This window comes from Astatotilapia calliptera, chromosome 18 (genome assembly GCF_900246225.1).
Source record: "Astatotilapia calliptera chromosome 18, fAstCal1.2, whole genome shotgun sequence".
Lineage (NCBI taxonomy): Eukaryota > Metazoa > Chordata > Actinopteri > Cichliformes > Cichlidae > Astatotilapia > Astatotilapia calliptera.
In genome coordinates, this window is record NC_039319.1 from 2267501 (window position 1) to 2285794 (window position 18294).

General features: G+C 44.5%; 2 protein-coding genes across 4 annotated transcripts in view; one reads left to right on the top strand and one right to left on the bottom strand.

Annotated features, from left to right (window-relative positions):
- Nucleotides 1–4981, top strand: part of LOC113010306 (protein FAM49B-like) — a 14897-nt gene extending 9916 nt beyond the window's left edge. Inside the window, exons 4-11 of the mRNA XM_026149334.1 lie at nt 691–796; nt 1211–1347; nt 1443–1520; nt 1762–1878; nt 2400–2479; nt 2566–2692; nt 2871–2941; nt 3026–4981. Coding sequence (XP_026005119.1) covers nt 691–796; nt 1211–1347; nt 1443–1520; nt 1762–1878; nt 2400–2479; nt 2566–2692; nt 2871–2941; nt 3026–3095 — 786 coding nt within the window. The 3' untranslated portion in view covers nt 3096–4981. The remainder of the gene's footprint in view (nt 1–690; nt 797–1210; nt 1348–1442; nt 1521–1761; nt 1879–2399; nt 2480–2565; nt 2693–2870; nt 2942–3025) is intronic.
- Nucleotides 4982–7114: 2133 nt separating this feature from the next.
- Nucleotides 7115–15074, bottom strand: LOC113010235 (zinc finger protein OZF-like). 3 transcript variants are annotated; one of them, XR_003270306.1, is made up of 4 exons: nt 14090–15073; nt 12749–13045; nt 7659–10433; nt 7115–7143 (listed from the first exon to the last, which is right to left on the bottom strand). XR_003270306.1 is itself a non-coding variant. In XM_026149220.1 (3 exons), the coding sequence occupies exons 1-3, from the start codon at nt 14214–14216 to the stop codon at nt 9130–9132; spliced, it is 1728 nt and encodes a 575-aa protein (XP_026005005.1). In that variant the 5' UTR covers nt 14217–15073; the 3' UTR covers nt 7444–9129. The 3 variants fall into 3 exon arrangements, 2 of the variants coding, with proteins under 2 accessions (XP_026005005.1, XP_026005006.1); XM_026149220.1 differs by lacking the exon at nt 7115–7143 and having other exon boundaries at nt 7444–10433; XM_026149221.1 differs by lacking the exons at nt 7115–7143; nt 12749–13045 and having other exon boundaries at nt 7444–10433; nt 14090–15074.
- Between the last annotated feature and the right edge of the window lie 3220 nt (nt 15075–18294).

The following is an 18294-nucleotide window of genomic DNA, read 5'->3' on the forward strand; positions in this document are numbered from 1 at the left end:
GGATCAATAAAAGCAAACTTTGATGATGGCAGACACAGATCTGCCCGAGAATCTGTGATATTTGAATTATGAGAATACAAGTTATAAATATGATGATTATGAGGAAGATGAGGTCTCTACTCTGAGTTCGACTTTCCTCTGATAAAGCAGATTGATCTGTACAGGTCACATGATGAAAGCGACCACAAACATCAACGTAATTTGATCAGATTCAGGAAACAGTCATAAACAAAGCAATGAGAAGACGCCGCTTCAGGAGGTTCAGTTTTTATTGTTTACATCTTTGTAAAACTGTCTGTAGTATGAGAGTGAAAGTTTAAAAAGTAAAAGGAATGAAAACCACACAAAGGAAGCCGCGGAGTAATTTCAGGTAATGATTAAGAAAAATGTTTCTGCGTTCATGAGCCAGACTGTGCTGTCAGCGATCCGAGAGAAAACAGGAACAAATGTTTCAGTGCGAGCGTGCTTTTCACTCGCTGAGCCGTAAATGTAAACGCCGTCAGCAGGAAGTGGCGAGAGCCGTCCACCAGAGGGCGATCACTGCAGCAAACAGCCGCTCCCTGTCAAACAGTGACACAGGAAGCAGCTGATTGGGTCACAGCCAACGTGAAAAAGCAGAGAAACGTGCAGGAAAGAATAATAACAACAGTGTGTGTGTGTGTGTGTGTGTGTGTGTGTGTGTGTGTGCAGGCGATCCAGAATCCCAGTGTGGAGGGCGTGCAGGAGAAGGCCTGGTCTGCTGTCGTTCCTCTGGTTATAAAACTCAAAACCTTCTATGAGTTCTCCCAGAAGCTCGGTAAGAACCACAGACGGCTGCTTCAGCTTCAGCACGTTTGAATATTAGAAACAAAACAAACATAAATAAATAACAATGTTCAAAAGGAGCAGGAAGAAGCATAACCTTCTTTAATAACCTTTTTCTGTTTGTGCTGCTCCTCTGTATGTATTTGGTTTCATAACCACACACACACACACACACGCACGCACGCACGCACTCACTCACTCACTCACTCACTCACTCACTCACTCACTCACTCACTCACTCACGCACACACACACACACACGCACACACACACACACACACACACACACACACACACACACACACACACACACACACACAGATGCAGAAACGTTTCAGGGATGTTAGCAGCTAACGTTCACACTGTTCGGCCTGATCAAAGAGGTGCTTTCTACCGCGTCCCACAGAGACCAGCCTGCAGTGTCTCCTGGACGTCCTCACCAGCTCCAGCTCCACTCCCACTCAGCACCTGGAGCAGAAGCAGGCTCTGGCCCGGCAGTTCGCCCACATCCTGCACTTCACGCTACGCTTCGACGAGCTCAAGGTCCGCTCCCCCTCCTCCTCCTCTGCTCTTCGTCTCTGTTATTCACTGCTCATCCTCCTCTTCATGTTCTTCATCTCCTTTTCTGATTGCTCCAGATGACCAACCCCGCCATCCAGAATGACTTCAGCTACTACCGTCGCACCATCAGCCGCATGCGAATCAACAACCTGTCTGTAAGCAAACATCTCCAAAATGCATCTGAAAATCTAAAATATGTCGCAATGATTGAACGAGAATAAAAAACCACATGAATGCTGTAAAATGACGGCCTGTATATAAAAGATGGCTGCAGCCCAGGCTGTAAATGTCTCAGAGAACAGAAGCTTCACCTCACAGGTCTCTGCAAACTTACAAATCTCACGTCTACATTGATTTAAATTCACTTTATAAACTTACAAACTGCCACTTTTTCAGTCTGAAGCAGGCAGTGAAGTCAACAACGAGCTTGCCAATCGGATGTCTCTGTTTTACGCCAGCGCCACGCCGATGCTGAAGACGCTAAGCGACGCCACGTCGAAGTTTGTCTCAGATGTAAGTTCCTGCACACTTTCACTTCTGATTCAGGGTTTCTATGTCTTCACTGCTGGAGGTTTTTTACATCCTTCAGTACCGCCCTGAAATGTTACCTGAGGGAACTTTTCTCTACTTCCTGTCTGAGTCTCCTGTTCCTGGATGCTCACATTACACATGATCTCAGTCTCTAATAACGAGGTCTGTGTACGAGCTGCAAACTGCTCCCAACACAGTTCATCTGCATGATGTCATATGGTGAGAGTGCATACTGAGGCCTCCACCCACCTACAACAGTTCAAACAGCCGGCCAATCAGGTGAAAGCTGGCTTAAAGGCTGAGGAGCTAAAACAGAAGAATAAAGCTGCAGAGGCTCAGTATGAGATTCAGTCTGTGTACTTCAGGACTATTTTATTTGCAGTTTTTTTAATACACAGAACTGTATGCTGGTTTTTGTTTTTATAACCCACCAGCAGAGGGCAGCCTCAGCACCGACTGTGAAAACACAGTTTGATAAACTGATTCTGATTTTTGTTGCTCAGCATCCGGAGGTGCCGATCGAAAACACGACAGACTGCCTGAGCACGATGGCCAGCGTGTGTAAAGTGATGCTGGACACACCGTAAGTCCTGACGTGTCCCTGAACACACCACGATCACCGTTTCTCTGTCATGAAGCAGATTCATGACTGTGTGTGTTTGTGCGCAGGGAGTATCGCAGTCGCTTTGCGAGCGAGGAGACCGTGTTATTCTGCCTCCGCGTGATGGTCGGCGTCATCATCCTGTACGACCACGTTCACCCAGCTGGAGCCTTCGTTAAGACCTCCAATATAGATGTAAGTTAGCACACATAACTTTTTTAAATTTTACAAATAACCCTGCACACTTCTGCAATGATCTCCTCACAGTTTAAGAAAATCACCCCCGTTGTCATTTCCCACGAATCTGCTGAGCATGAAACCTCAGCCTGTGTCTGCAGGGATCAATCAACGTTTGGTTTTTGGTGCTTTTCAGATGAAAGGGTGCATCCGAGTGCTGAAGGAGCAGCCGCCCAGCAGCGTGGAGGGTTTACTGAACGCTCTCAGGTGTGTACTCGCCGCACAAACACATCGAAACCACCAGCACAGCCAAACAGGCTTTAAACGAGCTCCACCCTTTCACCCCTGCAGGTACACGACCAAACATCTGAACGATGAGACTACCTCCAAGCAGATCAAAAACATGCTGCAGCAAAATTAACCCGACATGAAACTGGAAGGCTGCAGGGAGGTCACAGTGTTTGGTCCGAATTTCAAAAGAACTACTGAACAAACCTTTATCTAATATTTCTGTGATTATTGTTTTAAACTGTCATTTTGAAAAAAAAGCTGTTTTTGTTGTTAAGAATTTTTTTTAAAAAAAGGGAAAAAAGGACATAAACCAAGAACAATTGGTTAAATATGAACTCGACTCGCATTCACGTCATGTGTGGTTTACAGGCCACCTGGTGGGCATTAGCAGTAGTACAGCTGACTTAATGTCTTAAATCTCTTTTGCTGGTTATTGCAAATTTACAGAAAGTCACACATGCAGAAAACATATCGGCGCCCTCTGGTGGAGGTGTTTGTTCCAGCCTAAAAGCATCCTGATGATGATGTCGCATCCACACCTCTGTCATTAGCAAAGTTTACAAAGAAGCTAGGAAAGTAAGAAAAGCCAGTGAACAGAGTGTCACTCTGGCCTTTTAGACTTCACGTTGTAAATGCAGGAAACAGAAGTAAACAGGAAAGTTCACCAGTGGCGATGATGATGATGATGGACAGCCATCTGGGTAAAATTTCAGACGCATGGAAAACCTGGAGGTCTGCCTGCAGCTGATTGGGTCTCATTCATAAAACAGAAACAATCAAAAGTGAGGTCGCAGCAGTTTGATGTCAGAGGGCTTAAAAAAGTCGACCACACGACTAAAATCTCCAAGCCTGCGGAGCGAGCGCTCAGCAGGTCGTCTGTAACGCTCAGTGACGTGAATGCGAGTCGGTCGCCTTCAAAGCAGCACAGATCAGTCAGCGTCCATCTGTTTAAGTGTTTTGGTGGTTCAATCACCACTTTGGCCTCTTTTCCATCACAATTTTTTTTAAGAACCCAAGACAGCTTTTATCTGATCGAACTCCTCGGCTGTCGTTCCTCAAAGAAAAAAAACAACCCTCTGTGGTTATTTTGAGGATCTATTTTCTCCACCAGTCCTCTCACACCAGCGGAACAAGATCCAAACATTATGGAAACCATCTGAAACTCCTGGAGAGGCAGATTTTATTGTCCTCTTCTGAGAATGTTTTTCCCCCTCACATTTATAAAATGAGCATTAGTATGTTTTTAGGGTCTTGAACCGCTGCTGCTGTTGTTTCCAAAATCTTTATCAAACCAAACCAACAGGCAGGAAAACCAACCCGTCACCACGGCTGTGTGTGGAGTCCTGCTCTGCACAACTCACACTTTTATTTCTTAACTTTAATGAAATGTAGTTTGTTGATGTCTGCAGTGAGGTGAGGTCAGCGGTGCAAAACGTCACAGCCAAAACTGGTTTAGCCATCTCAAACATTACAGAAGAGTTTCATCGAGCTGAGATGTTTCAGCCTGATGGTAAATCTGAGGCCTTTTCGGTGTTCTCGTTTTCTTGTTTTATGACTGTGCTGAGTTGTTCTAATTATTTGATGGTACGTTGAAGTTTCTTTGGTGGAAAAGCTTTAATTCCTCATTTGGTCCCCTGGTTTAACCAAACACACCGTTTCAAATAGTTCTCTGTGGTTTCATGTATGTTCTTTACACTCAGCTCAATTTATCTTTCATTTGTTAAGCTTAGACTGAAACATTGTTGAGGTTTGAAATCCTCTAACACAAAACTGTCGGGGGGAGGGGAGGGGCTGAGAGCGGGTATCGGCCAACCAAAGAACCACTGTGATGATGATGATGAGGAGGATGAGGTACGAGGGAAACCGAGGAGGACTTTACTTTGGGCCGGCTGACTGGAAACTTTGAGCTTCTTGTTTTGCTTTGTATGTTAGCGCTGCCGTTTCAGGGACTGTATGGCATTAAGTGTTTGAAATGATGTCTGTGTTGGCAAAATAAACTTTTTACATTTTTAAGAATGATGCGTCTGTCTCTCACGTCATCATCAAGTCCTGAGTGGGAGCGTCCACACAGCAGTTAACTAATCAAAGGTTTCAGCGTCACTCATCAGACCACAGGGGGGCGCACTAAGCAGCAGGTTTGACCTTTGTGTTCGCTGGATGACGACGTCCTTCTAAAGTCGGGACCAATGACTGTATAAAAGATGGACGACGCGACACCGCCTCCTCCCATTGTGCAAAAATGAAGCCAAAAGCTCGTGTCCAAATTCATGGGCTGCGTCCTCCTGAGGACGCATTTGTAGACAGATTACGTCACAGCGACGTGCCGAAGGCTGCATTCCTCCGAATGCAGCCGACAAATGCGTCCTCCTTTTCCCCAAATTTGAAGGATGGGTCGGGTGTGTCCTTCGTGGCCCACCATATCCCAGAATTCATAGCGCAGCCCAGCCAAACTCCAGTTTCCAACAATGGCGGCCTCTACTAAGTTTTAAAATTACTCATACTAATCTTTCTGGGTAACAAAATAAACTTTTAACATATTTTCAGGCGAGAACGTGGGCGTGTAAACTTGAAATATCTGCTCGGTTTATCAAGATTTCGCATATTTGCATAAGTGCTTCGACGTTTTCGGAGACGTCTGCTACCCACCAGCTCGATAGCAAGCCGAGAGCTCGAGAACGGCACAACTCCCGGCACATCATTTTCAGATCACCGTGGACTTTCGCTACTCAGGTTAAACGTAATATATAAGTCACTTAGACAACCTAAAAATGTTATTGTTGGGCTTTTTTCAGTGTTTTATTTATTCGTGAGTAAACCGGTTTGGCTGAGATTAAAGTTATTAGAGTAAATTAGATAAAATAAAACTTTATTAATCCCCCGGGTAGGTTCCTCCTTGGTTTTTACTAGGGATGGGTATCGTTTAGGTTTTATCCGATACCAGTACCAAACCGGTACTTTTGAAACGGTGCCGGTGCTTAAACGGTGCTCAAACCGGTGCTTAAAGAATGGAGAACACAAAATTGGTCCAAAAACCTCTCATGTTCAGCTGGTTTTTTTGTAAAAAGATAACAATGTTAGCCTTTTCTGCAGCTATGGGGCATATATGGCATCACTCTTGGCTGGAAGCAGTGCTTAAACAATGGAAAAAAAACCACACACTTTATCCAAAAACCTCTGTTTATGGATAAAGTGTGTGTTAAACATGAGAGCTCTCATGTTCAGCTGTTTCCCTCTTCTTCTTTGGTCATTTTAGCCTTTTTGGGCAGGGTGAAGGGAGTATCTGCCATCAAACAAGAAGACAGCTGCATGTAGCTATGATGATGTTTGCTAGTTCACCTTACATGCATTAATGTAATAACGTGGTTAGCCTACTCAGCGTAAATTACACACGAACAACATTAAGCTACTCACGCAGAGAAGAACGGCTGCTGCTGATCTTCACCAGCAGCTCCCTCACAGGGAAATCTTCAGCACTCCTCCGTAGGCCCGCCCCACGAGATGGATAAACCCAGCATTTCATTCAATTCAATTCAATTTTATTCATATAGCGCCAAATCACAACATAAGTCGCCTCAAGGCGCTTCATAGATACATGATTCATAGATTCATGAACACTGTGATGGGGACCTTTGGTTTGTGTAATGTTATAAATACTCAGATACTCCCCAGAGGCTCCGGACTTTTACATAAAGATATTATATTCAGTCCTGTAGAAAGTTATATATTTAAAAACACATGATCCTCTCTGAATCACTTTATGGTAAATAACACTATCTGCAAAACACTGAAAGAATTCCAGATCACAAGTTTGTAGTTCAACATACAAGTGACGACCTTTGACCTTCATCAGGTTTTATTTAATTGTGTCAGAGAAACTCAAACGTGCTCTTCATGCAGCTGAGTACATGAAGTGTTTAAAACAGAAGCTGTGCAGGTCTGAGATCAGCAGCTCTCTGAAACACCAAACTGAGGTCCTGTTAATGCTGATATACAGTGACACAGTTACAGGGGTGATTAATCCTTTTGTTTTTTTGTCTTTAACTTTATCAATAAAACAGTGTGGTACTTTAACCTTTGCACTGTTTCCATCAGTTCATTTTGCAGTTAACACGTGAACATGTTGGATGATCTGTCTGCTGTCACTGGGTGGTGCTGAGGTCTGAATCTGAGGGCAGCTCCTGTAATCACAAAGACAACAGAACCATCACAAACTCAAATATAAATTTTATCCCTCAAAATTGAAATAAAGCTGATTCTTCTGTCCTCACACACTCAGGATCTGAAGCTCTTCTCTTACATTTTTTCAGTATTACAGTACACTACAGTACTTTAATCCATAGTTCCTGAGTAATGAGGAGCTACTGAAGTACAAGCTTTTAAAAAATTGTTACTGTCTTTACAGATGTGGCAAGAGACTGAAAACATGCTGTTGTTTGCACATATTTAATATTCAGCTCTGCACAGGAGCTGTAGCAGGATGCAGCCTGTTGCTTTTACAGTATAATACTTGTAATAAAAGTATAGTAATGATAATTAGTGACTGAGCAGCTTGATTTCTTTAGTCAGGGTAAATTCATTCACCTGCACAGATTAGCTAAACGAACCCTGACAGCCGAGTGCTCATCTTAGCTAGGTCTCAGGACCGAGCTAAGGACAGTAGTTACGCATTAGCTTACAAACACGTTTAACTTACCGAAAAGGTGCAGCAGGGCCTCGGGTCCTTCTGTCGGGTAGTCCAGTTTACTGAAGAACACCTCAGGCTGTCAGGTTAAAACACTGGGTCGTGTTTTCGTAGCGTAAACTCTGGCCCTCCTCGCAGAGCCTACGCTCTATCTGCTATTCGCGAACAGAGATACGCAAGTTTCTCCGTGACTGCAGCTGTCAGTCAAAGCTGTCATGATGACGTTTCACCCCAATTTAACACAATGGCGGTAGGAATTAGAATCAAACTCATGGGAGAGGAGACCCCTCGGACATCAATCAGCGTGATGAGAACTATTGAAAACAAAAGAAAGAATCTTTGGAAAAAAAATTATCTAAGGGGAATTAATCTATTTTAGTCTGACCCCAGTCCCATCCGCTAACATGGAGGAGGCGGGGTTTATGACCTATACTGCAGCCAGACACCAGGGGGCGATAGAGACGTTTTGGCTTCATTTCTGGGGAGCTGTCGCGTCGTCCATGTTTTCTACAGTCATGGTCGAACCTGCTCCTGATTAAAAGTTTTTTTTCTCAAACACAACTCGTTAATTTTGCTCCGTGTGGAGGGAGGAGAATGCTGTAACTATAGCGACAAACATTACTTCACTTGCACCAAACAGTTTAATAGTTTAATAAAATGTTTAAATTGTATATTTGAATTAAACATTCAGACATTTACTCCTCGCAGCTAAAGTCATGCACTGATCTCAAACACTGAAACAAGTCTCTTATAAAAACCTTCAAATTTTAAACGTTCCCAGGAAACATGAAGACGTTCTGCATGAATGCCACGGCTTCTAAGCGCTGAGCGTTCACTGCAGGCCGCACGCTGTGGTGAGATCTAATAAACTTATAAAGCATATTGATGACATGGAGCAGAGCCGCAGGAAGCACCAAGGAATAAAGGTGACCACAGAAGAAGTTCTGGGAAAGAAGAGTGAAGATTAGTGAGCAGCAGTGGTGTCACGTCAGCAGCAGGTGGGCCGTTTGCTCCGAGCGCGCTGATGGATGGAGACAGGAGCTGAAATGTGTCTCTGTGGAGAAACTGGAGGTGTGGTATCACATACAGATACAGAGCTGCTTGCACCACAGGTGTCTCTAAGTAATGCAGCAATGATGTAAAGTGCGACTTTCTTCAGGGACTTTTAAATAAGCGAGGACGTGCAGACAGCATACTGGATTTTTGGAGTAACGACCCCAACAATGTTAAAGGTGGGCCTGTCAGGTGGGAGGAGCCAAGAACATGCAGGTGACGGAGACTGAAATGTGGTGACTCCTAACAGGCAAAGCTACAGTACACAGCAAAATAACCTAAACAGTGGAATAAACACAGGTAACAGAATAACAGAGGCTCACAGCAGCCTTACTGTGGGATATCTCACACACGCCTGCTGTACAGTTTCCGATGCTCTCTGTGTGACGGCGAGCTCACACATCACAAACAGATGTTTAAATCCAGACGTTTATCGGGCCTGGTCTGCCGGGTAATTCTCCCCCACAGGTGCTTCCGGGCTTTGTTTCCGACCTCTGTGAGTCCTTGTGTGAATTTTCAGCTTGGATGGGTCTTTAAATCGTTTCTCGCAGGTGCTGCAGGAGTAAGGCTTCTCACCTGTGTGTGTCCGCATGTGATACAGCAAATGGATGTTCTGGATGAAACCTTTTCCACAGGTGTTACAGATGTACGGCTTCTCGCCCGTGTGGATCATCACGTGCTTCTTCAGCGCCGTCAGTTCGGTAAACCTTTTCCCGCAGGTGTTGCAGACGTACGGCCTCTCACCTGTGTGGGTTCTTATGTGGACCATCAGGCCTTTCCTAGAGCTGAGACTTTTCCCACAGGTTTGGCAGGTATAAAGTTTCTCCCCTGTGTGGACGGTCATGTGGTTTTTCAGCGCCGATAAGTCTGTGAATCTTTTCCCACAGGTGTTGCAAAGGCACGGCTTCTCACCTGTGTGAGTTCTCATGTGGACGTTCAGGTTACTCGGCTGACTGAAGGTTTTCTCGCACAGTTTGCAGGAATACGGCCTCTCGCCCGCGTGGGTGTTCGTGTGGACTTTGAGGTTGAAGCTACTGTTGAAATGCTTCCCGCACGCCTCGCAGGAATACGGCTTCTCACCTGTGTGGATTCTCATGTGGACCAACAAACTGTAGCTGCAGGTGAAATGTTTCCCGCAGGTTTCGCAGGAGTACGGCTTCTCGCCGGTGTGCGTTCTCATGTGGACGGTCAGATTGCTGCTTTGGCTGAACCCTTTCCCACACGTTGTGCAGGAGTACGGCCTCTCGCCCGTGTGGATCCTGTGATGTCGCTCCATCTGCGACTTGTGTTTGAAAACCTTTCCGCAGAAAGCGCATTTTACCGGCTTTTTACCTGCAACAGTGTTGCAGTTATCCACATCACTGTGACCTCTGTTTCTGAACTGTTTCTTCCCTCTTAGCTTGATACTCTTTCCTGACTCAACATTCCCGCTCCCTTCCCGATCTCGGCTCTCAGTTTCTTGAGAGCTGTGAGAGAGGAGCTGCTCACTGATTGGTTCTGATTCACTGTGGTCGCTTTCACCGTAAGTAAGAGTCACCATGAAGGTATCCGTCTCCTCCTTCAGTCCCAGCTGCTCTCCCTGCTGACTGCTGCACAGTTCCTCCTGCTCCTCTTTAATCTGTGGAGGTTCTGGTTCCTCCTGCTCCACACTGGAGCTCCTCTCCTGGTCACAGAGCTGCTGCTCAGGGAGAACCTCCTCCTCCTCCTCTTTACAGACGTGCTGCTGTGGGACGTCTGGAGGGACACAGAAAGGTTTGTAGTGTGATTACAGGAAAAGTAAAAATATTCTAGAATCTAATTGTGATTAGAGATGAAATGTCAGATTATTTGGATGCACCTGAGAAACAGCTGCTGAAGGCTGACAGAGTCCTTCAGCTCAGGGTGAGGAGAGCCCTTTTGTACATGGAGTAGTTTAGGGTCTTTTTTCCAGGTATTAATAAAAATATTTTGTTTTGCCCTAATTTAACCTCCTTGAATCATTCTTCCTTGCAACTTCCTGAGGAGTTTTGTAACATCATAAAAACATTTATCTCTTCATAAACGTTAAAATCAGAGACGCGCTAACTTGAGCCAGCTGTTAGCGCAGTGAGACGCTGGCTTCAGCTGTCTGCTGATGCACGTACTGATAAACTAGACACCTCAGTGTACAGAGACCCAAACATTAGGCTAAAAACATAGAACGCGTGTTTCCATCACTGGCTTATTTATTTTTAATGTGAAAGTGTTTCCTGTTATTTACAGTCTGGTTACTTTGTCCTGTCTCAGCTCCTCACACTGAGGTCTGTTATTAGAACAGGCCGACGCAGCTTTGCCTGCACCATTAAATAATATCGGTACAGGTTTTGGTGTGATAACTGTCACCATATCAGTGACACAGACATATCATCCTGTATTTACATTCCCTGTCTTCCCTTCCCAATATCGGCCACAAGCGCAGACATGCCGCAGAGAGCAGCAAGAAGCGGCTCCACCGAGCGTCGCTGGAGCGCTCGCTCGACCCAACATCTGCTTGGAAAATCAGTTTCAGTTTGATTGTGTGACAACAGTGAAGCTCTGTGGAGTCACAAAGGTTAAGGTACTTTAGTTACTGTGAAACTGAAGCTTTATGCACTTATTTTATACTTTTACTTAAATATTTCCATTGAAAACAGCCTCTGCTGATATTGTGCTGCATCACTGCAGATAAAGCTGTGTCACCATTATTACACTGTAATGATGCTGCTGGCACTTTGTGACAGTTGATTCCTGCTTTGACTCAGATCATCAGTAAGGATAGAAATGAATTTTCTATGTTGTCATAAAATCATCATCACACATTTTTTTCACTGTCGTGATAGAATCTGTTGTTTATGAGGCAGAAGAAGCATCTCACAGTAACGCGGCTCTGTCAGAGCCAAAGGGACCAAACCACAAACTGATAACATCAGATCCCCGTCAGCAGGCAGACTTTCACAGTAAAATGTTCATTTGTGGAGAAATAAGTGAAGCAGCTTTCAGGACGTGGAGCTGTGATGTGTGCTAAAGTCAGATTACTGTGCAAATGCACGTAAATCAAAATCAAATCAAAATCAAATCAAAAGGAAATTGTTAAAGTAAAAATATTATATTTAAACTTTTAATTTTTCCTGAATAAAGTTTTCTAGAGATTTGAAACAAGACTTTTTTGATTGACTAAGCAAAACTGATATTGGGTTTAAAAAAGCTAAAATCTTGTCCACTCTCTGTTTGTAGCCGTGTGTCTTATATGTGCTAGGAGGGTCTACTCTAAGGCTACGTTCACACTGCAGGCGAAAGCGCATCAAATCCGACTTTTCTGACCCTGTGCGACCCATATCTGATCACGCTTTGACAGCGTGAACGGCGCAAATCCGATATTTTCAAATCCGATCTGGGTCACTTTCGTATGTGCTACTGAAGCCGAGACATATCTGATGTTTTAGAAAGCGACTGCTGTTTGATGGTCACGTCGCATTAAATCCGTCTTTTTTACGTCACTGACACAAGACAGACGCCGATTATCAGCGCCGGAGAAGACATCGTGAACACTTCCTGTCCATCCAGTGAAACTGTTGGGAAGACAACGTTGGAGAAACGTGAACATTTTCTTTGTTCTGTATAATCTGCAGATTGTGACAGAAATCTGCAGCTATCCTTTGAAGCAGCGCTCCTCTGAAACAGCAATAAGGATCATTATTAGGCCAAATGTAAATAATAAAATAACTTTATAACTTAAAGCAAAATTGGGAAACGTAATATTAAAGGCCATCAGTCAAACAATACTGTTTACTCTGGGTGTAAACAGAGCGCGTTGTGTGTGACGTCTTCTTTTGCGCATGCGGCTGCTTTGAGCGTTCACACTAGAGCGCGTTTGCTGTTGCATTTTATTTGTAGTTTGAACAAGCAGACAGAAAAATCTGATTTGATTTAAAAATCGGAATTGAGCATTAAGACCTGCCGTGTGGACGTAGCCTTAGTTCGTACTCCTCACCCTGTGCTCCTACACATGTAAGACACACTCGCTTCATTAGGACCACCTCAGCTTCACACACCTATTCTGTGTAACTTGATTTCAGGTTTCCAGATGACATCCAACGGTCTGCACTGATGTCTGATGTCTCCCTCACACTGCATGGTATTTTTTTCCAAAACCAGTGTGAAGGTATCCGTCTCCTCCTCCAATCCCAGCTGCTCTCCCTGCTGACTGCTGCACAGTTCCTCCTGTTCCTCTTTAATCTGTGGAGCTTCTGGTTCCTCCTGGCCCACACTGGAGCTCCTCTCCTGGTCACAGAGCTGCTGCTCAGGGAGAACCTCCTCCTCCTCCTTACAGACATGCTGCTGTGAGACGTCTGGAGGCACAACAATATTTTTAAAAATGTAATAAATTAATCTAAAATAATTATAAAAGCAATTTCTTATTTTATGTACTAACACTTCGAATAAACGATGGAAAATGTCTTTGTTGTAGAAGGCAACGAGTAACAGTAATAACTGGAAAAAATACGACAAAGCTAAATGTCTCAAAATTAGACAAAAGAACAGGGCCTGACAGTGGGTGGAAAAACAAAACAAAACCAGTTACACAGAAAAAACAAAGAAGCAAAATAAAATAGAGCAGGTCTCGATTGAGAAAATGCTGTGGCTCCCTGACCAGGAGAGGGCGCTGCACGCCGAGAGCCGCGACCTGAGCGACGTGGCTTCACACTTGGCTGTGAACCACACCAGTGTGAGCGGAATATTCATGTTTGTGTGGACAAAGGGCCTGACAGTGGGTGGAAAAACAAAACAAAACCAAAAATAAAGATTTTCCAGTAATTATTTTCGGTGTTCAAACTTCGTATCAAACGTTTTTAAGGCAGCGAGATGGTTGAGCAGAAACTGTTCTAAACATGTGATGACTTCAGCTGCAACGAGCCAGAACTGAAGCCTTTAAATGGTAAAGGTTTGCTGCTTTCTCTGCAAGCTGCTTTGTAACCCGCCTCCTCCTTCCAATAACATTTCCATGCTGTATGAAAACATCACGTGTTCCTGTTCCGCTCCATCGACCTCTGACTGCGCATGTGTACGCGGACAGTCGTGGACAATAATAAACGAATAAAGCCGCAGAGCTGAAATTTAAGTTCCGGCTCACAGGGACTGTTTCTCTGACTGAACAGATCCTGACTGAAGCAAACATAAACACGCGTCACACAGACAAACAACAATGAATGACATCAGACAGACTGCTAAAAACATTAATGCTGTCACGGCTGTCTTTGTCCAGCTGACATCACTTTCCCCTGACAGTGTCGTCACCTCTGTGAGATGAGCTCATGGCATTTGTATCTGTTTTCCTGGACTTTAATCCAACGCAGAGCTGTGATGAGAATGAGTCAGCTTCATGTGAGACTCACCTGTGCTGTGCGGCTTTATGTCGGGTTTCCAGGTGATGTCCAGCAGTCTGCGCTCATCCAGCTCTCCCTCTGCGGTTTCCGTTATCCTCTCCTTCTTAAACTCTGTCGCACACTCAGGAGAGGACATTTCTACTTCAACAGCTGAAATATTCCATCAGAGATACAAACACGGAAACATTTTCCTGTTTTTAGTTCTCAGGTCTTCGAGCTAACGCTAGATGCTAACGCTTTCATTGTTTACATCCGGCAGATGTCACACTCTGAGGTTCCGACGGTGATACTGTCGGACTTTGGTTCCGCTCTTTTCCCCGCAGGGTGCAGAAGTCCCAACTGCTCGGTGTTAGAAATAAAATCCCAGCAGCAGCTTTACACTAAACACAGATGTTATATCTGTATGTATATATGTGTTCAAATGTTATGATTTCAAACCAAATATAAAAGCTCCGTTTATGGAACTGGTGTGGGATGTTGAGGAGGAGTTAGGAGGAGTTATACTGTGGACTGCCAGTTGGCGCCGTATAGTTATTACATGAATTTGGTTTTTTAGAATTCTCAGGCTGGTTTCATAGATTAAAACTTCTCAGCTGGTTCCCCAGTCTCTGTGTCCTCCTCTGGTGTCTGTCCATCTGTTTGATAGCTGGTCTCCTGATGGAAAAGGAGCTCTCTTCCTTTCTTTTACAGACAGCAGACGTAAGATGTGTGTCAATGAGAGGGAGACGAGTGCAACGGTGAAGCTGTAAGGATCAGAGCTAGTAAAGGTGGATGAGTTTAAATTCCTGGGGTCAAATATTCAAAGCAATGGACAGAGAGGTGAAGAAGAGGGTGCAGGCAGGGTGGAGCAGGTGGAGATGAGTGTAAGGGGGACGTGTGGCAGTAGGACAGCAACAAGAGTAAAAGAGAAGGTTTATATGACGTTAGTGAGACCTGCTCTGACGGTTTGGAGGCGGCCGAGCTGGAGATGGCAGAGGCTCTTCACTGGGAGCGAGCAGGAGCACAGGATCAGCTAAAAGGAGGTGAAGAACTCCGTCAGCACAACACACCTGTTTTGTAGAGCAACATAACAACACTGACACATTTTAATCACACAAGAAAACAAACCAGCCACATGTTTTTGTCATATCAAACCACAATGACCACAAAATGATGACGTGGTTTGTAAACATTCTGCACACACACACACACACACACACACACACACACACACACACACACACACACACACACACACACACACACACACACCTCCTCCTCTGCTGCACCACCCCTCTGTGACCCTCCTCTGAGGTCTTTGTCTTCTCCAGCTGTTTGGCAGCTGATACCAAGTAACACAGGGACCAAACCAATACTTTGACCCTATGAAGGCGGCGTATGTGGGAGAGCAGCGTGTCGGGATGTCTGGGCTGAATCATGACCAATTTGTAATTTCTGATATTGAGGCTGGATTTTTGGGAAATGTGTTTTTTATGCAAATGTGTCTGTAAAGCACTTTGGATCAGCTGCTGTAGTCTGAATGTGACATAGGCTTTAAATAAAACAGACGTGACAGTCGACACAAAAAGGGTCAGATGTTTTCCACAGTGCTTGTTTGAGGTTTTTGTGTCATTAAAAAGAAAAAAGGTTTAACATAAATCAGTGGGCTCCATACTGAACTGAGAAGAAAGAAACTTCTTGTGCTGGTATTGATCTGATACCAGTATCTGGACTGCTACTATTGATATTTGCGCCTGTATCTGCTGGCAGCTCCATCTTCATCATCCTGTGTCCGGTGTATCCTCGGTCCCTGCTCTGCACATGTCAAACCGTCTCAGTGTGTCTCTAACTTTGTCTCCAAACTGCTCGACCTGATTCTGTTTAATCACGAGTCGTTTACAGCTACAGTAATGAGCAGTGCAGCCTGTAGGGGGCACTTCCACGCCTCACTGGATTTCAGACTGCTGCTAATGTGTTCAGAGAGGAACGTGGGCGGGAGAGGAATGCATGTTATCTTGACTGAGATATTTGAATGAAATCTTATCTTTATAGTGAGAGTGTAAAGATTAGATAAAGTGCGTGGGTTGTGAGCGTGTGTGTGTTTCAGAAAGAAAGACTTCCTGCGTGTTTGACGTGTCTCATCGCAGATCAAAGACACTTTTTATGAAGCGTTTGTAGAAGGAGGAGAGAGCACGCCCATGTCCTGCTGAAGGGATCAACAAGTGCTCTGACACATGAAACAACCAAACTCTCGTTAATGTTTCTGTGTGGCCTCTAACCGCCAGAACCACGGGACACACGTCAACCAGTCAGCTGACTCTGAGGGAGTCAGGTGGGAGACACCCACTACTGCTTAATTTAAAGATGACAACATCAAGCTATAGAAACAATGCAGCACGTGTACTGCAGTAAACCAGATGACTGATCTGTGCGTTCAGGGGCGACAGAACCTGGACCCGACGCTGCAGACCGGTTCCCCGTGCAGGGACAGAAGATCGTGGTCACTTCCTGTAAAATAACTTCATGACAGTTAAAATGGAAAAAGAAATCTCTGATCAGTTCACGGCGGCCTGCAGGGGCAGATGGAGGCTGTAACTCACTTTCCACTGAGATAAAGTCAAACCTCGGGGATATTTCCCTTTCCTGACTCCTTTTAGGTCAACTATTATTATCACATCAGGCACGATTTCCTTCAGCTGTGGCAGTTAAAAATAAGCCCGAGAGTGGTTTGTATTATCAGCCTCACAGATAATAAAACGCTCACGCAGGTGGAGCAGCTCCCACTGCTGTGGAGTCGCTGCAGTCTCCATCAGCGCTGCTCTTCATCTTTATTACAGGAATGTGATGATTTTAGGCATTTTAAAAAAGGGTAGAATCTAAGAAACCAGATACATCATCAATAATCATATCCAACCTTTTCTTTTTAGCTCTCATGATCCGCATAATCAATAAAAATAAAAAATTAAAGAAGCAACTTCAGACTCTTCACGCTTCGGTTTTTTGCTCTTTTGTTGGAAAATCTCCATTTTTGCAAAAAACATGCAAAACAGCATCAATATCAGGATCCGCACGAACCGTGGGAAGAGCCAAACCACACGAAAGCAACACAGAAAAGGTAAGGCACGCTTGTAATGTCAGTGGAGGCGTGAAAAATAAAAATGATAAGCGGCGGAAATTTAGTGTTTTAAATGAGTGAAGTGGAAAAATCTAGTCAGATACTTCATAACACCTGGGCCAGAAGTTGTACTGGACAAAACAGGCAAATGGTGATCACCTGCTTCAAAACACTGTGTGTGAATGATTTTATACAGCGTGGAGCTGTGAAGGAGCCACGCTAGCACTTTAACAGGATGCAAACACTTACTGTTGATTTGGCTCCTTTGTAACATGTAACCTGTATTTGTCTGTTAATAAAAGGTAACGTACACCTGGACCGGTGGTTGCAGGGTTAAAACCAAAGGCAAAATGATTCACACCTGCAGCCAGATTGGAAACACCTGTTAACCAATCATACTTATCTTTGGACTATAGAGGCCGGAGAACCCAGAGAGAACCCAGAGAGAACCTGGAGAGAACCTGCAAACAGGCTGAACGATCCAAACCCAGGACGTTGTTCTTGTGAGATGTCACTATCGCTGGATTCTGATTTGATTCATTTCTATGAACAAATAATTTTTGGATCCCGATGTGCATCCTTCTAGTTATTAAGGAAGGGCTGAAGTGAGGAAATAAGGAAGTGATGTTCTGGTTTTTCCATGTAAGAGAACTCTAACAATCTATTTCCAACAACATGAGGAACGTGAGCTTTCTACTCGAGGAACTTATTTTATTCAACAACCATCTCTGTCCCTGAAACCGCTCGTGTGCATTCATTAAACTTCACTGTGACACAGCACACCTGCTGCCCGTGTTAGGAGTTCCTTCCTGCAGGTCGGTGGGATTGATGTTGGAGTGAAAAAGGAAACCGCTCCATCGTTTGAGTGATAAAACCGCACGGCATCGTGGGTAAACAGGGGACACGTGAAGGCTTATCAGCTCAGCAGTTCGATCTGTCAGGTGGGGAGTGTTACTTTTAGTTTTGTGGGTTAACCAGACGGCAGCTGTGTGATAAGATACTGCAAACACTAACACGACTGTTTTCTTTTCATCTTAACGTCCTGACTCACAATTTACAGCTAACTGTTACTGGCCCACAGTTCACCAGTGCCTCCTGCAAAACACACCAGTAACACTGT

Bases quoted from the DNA above. Each gene is read 5' to 3' on its own strand.
- LOC113010235 (XM_026149220.1), bottom strand. From the start codon at position 14,216: ATGTCCTCTCCTGAGTGTGCGACAGAGTTTAAGAAGGAGAGGATAACG. The intron at 13,046-14,089 runs GTGAGTCTCACA...TTGTGCCTCCAG, and splicing joins CATAAAGCCGCACAGCACAG to ACGTCTCACAGCAGCATGTC. The intron at 10,434-12,748 runs GTGTGTGAAGCT...GTGTCCCTCCAG, and splicing joins AATCAAGTTACACAGAATAG to ACGTCCCACAGCAGCACGTC.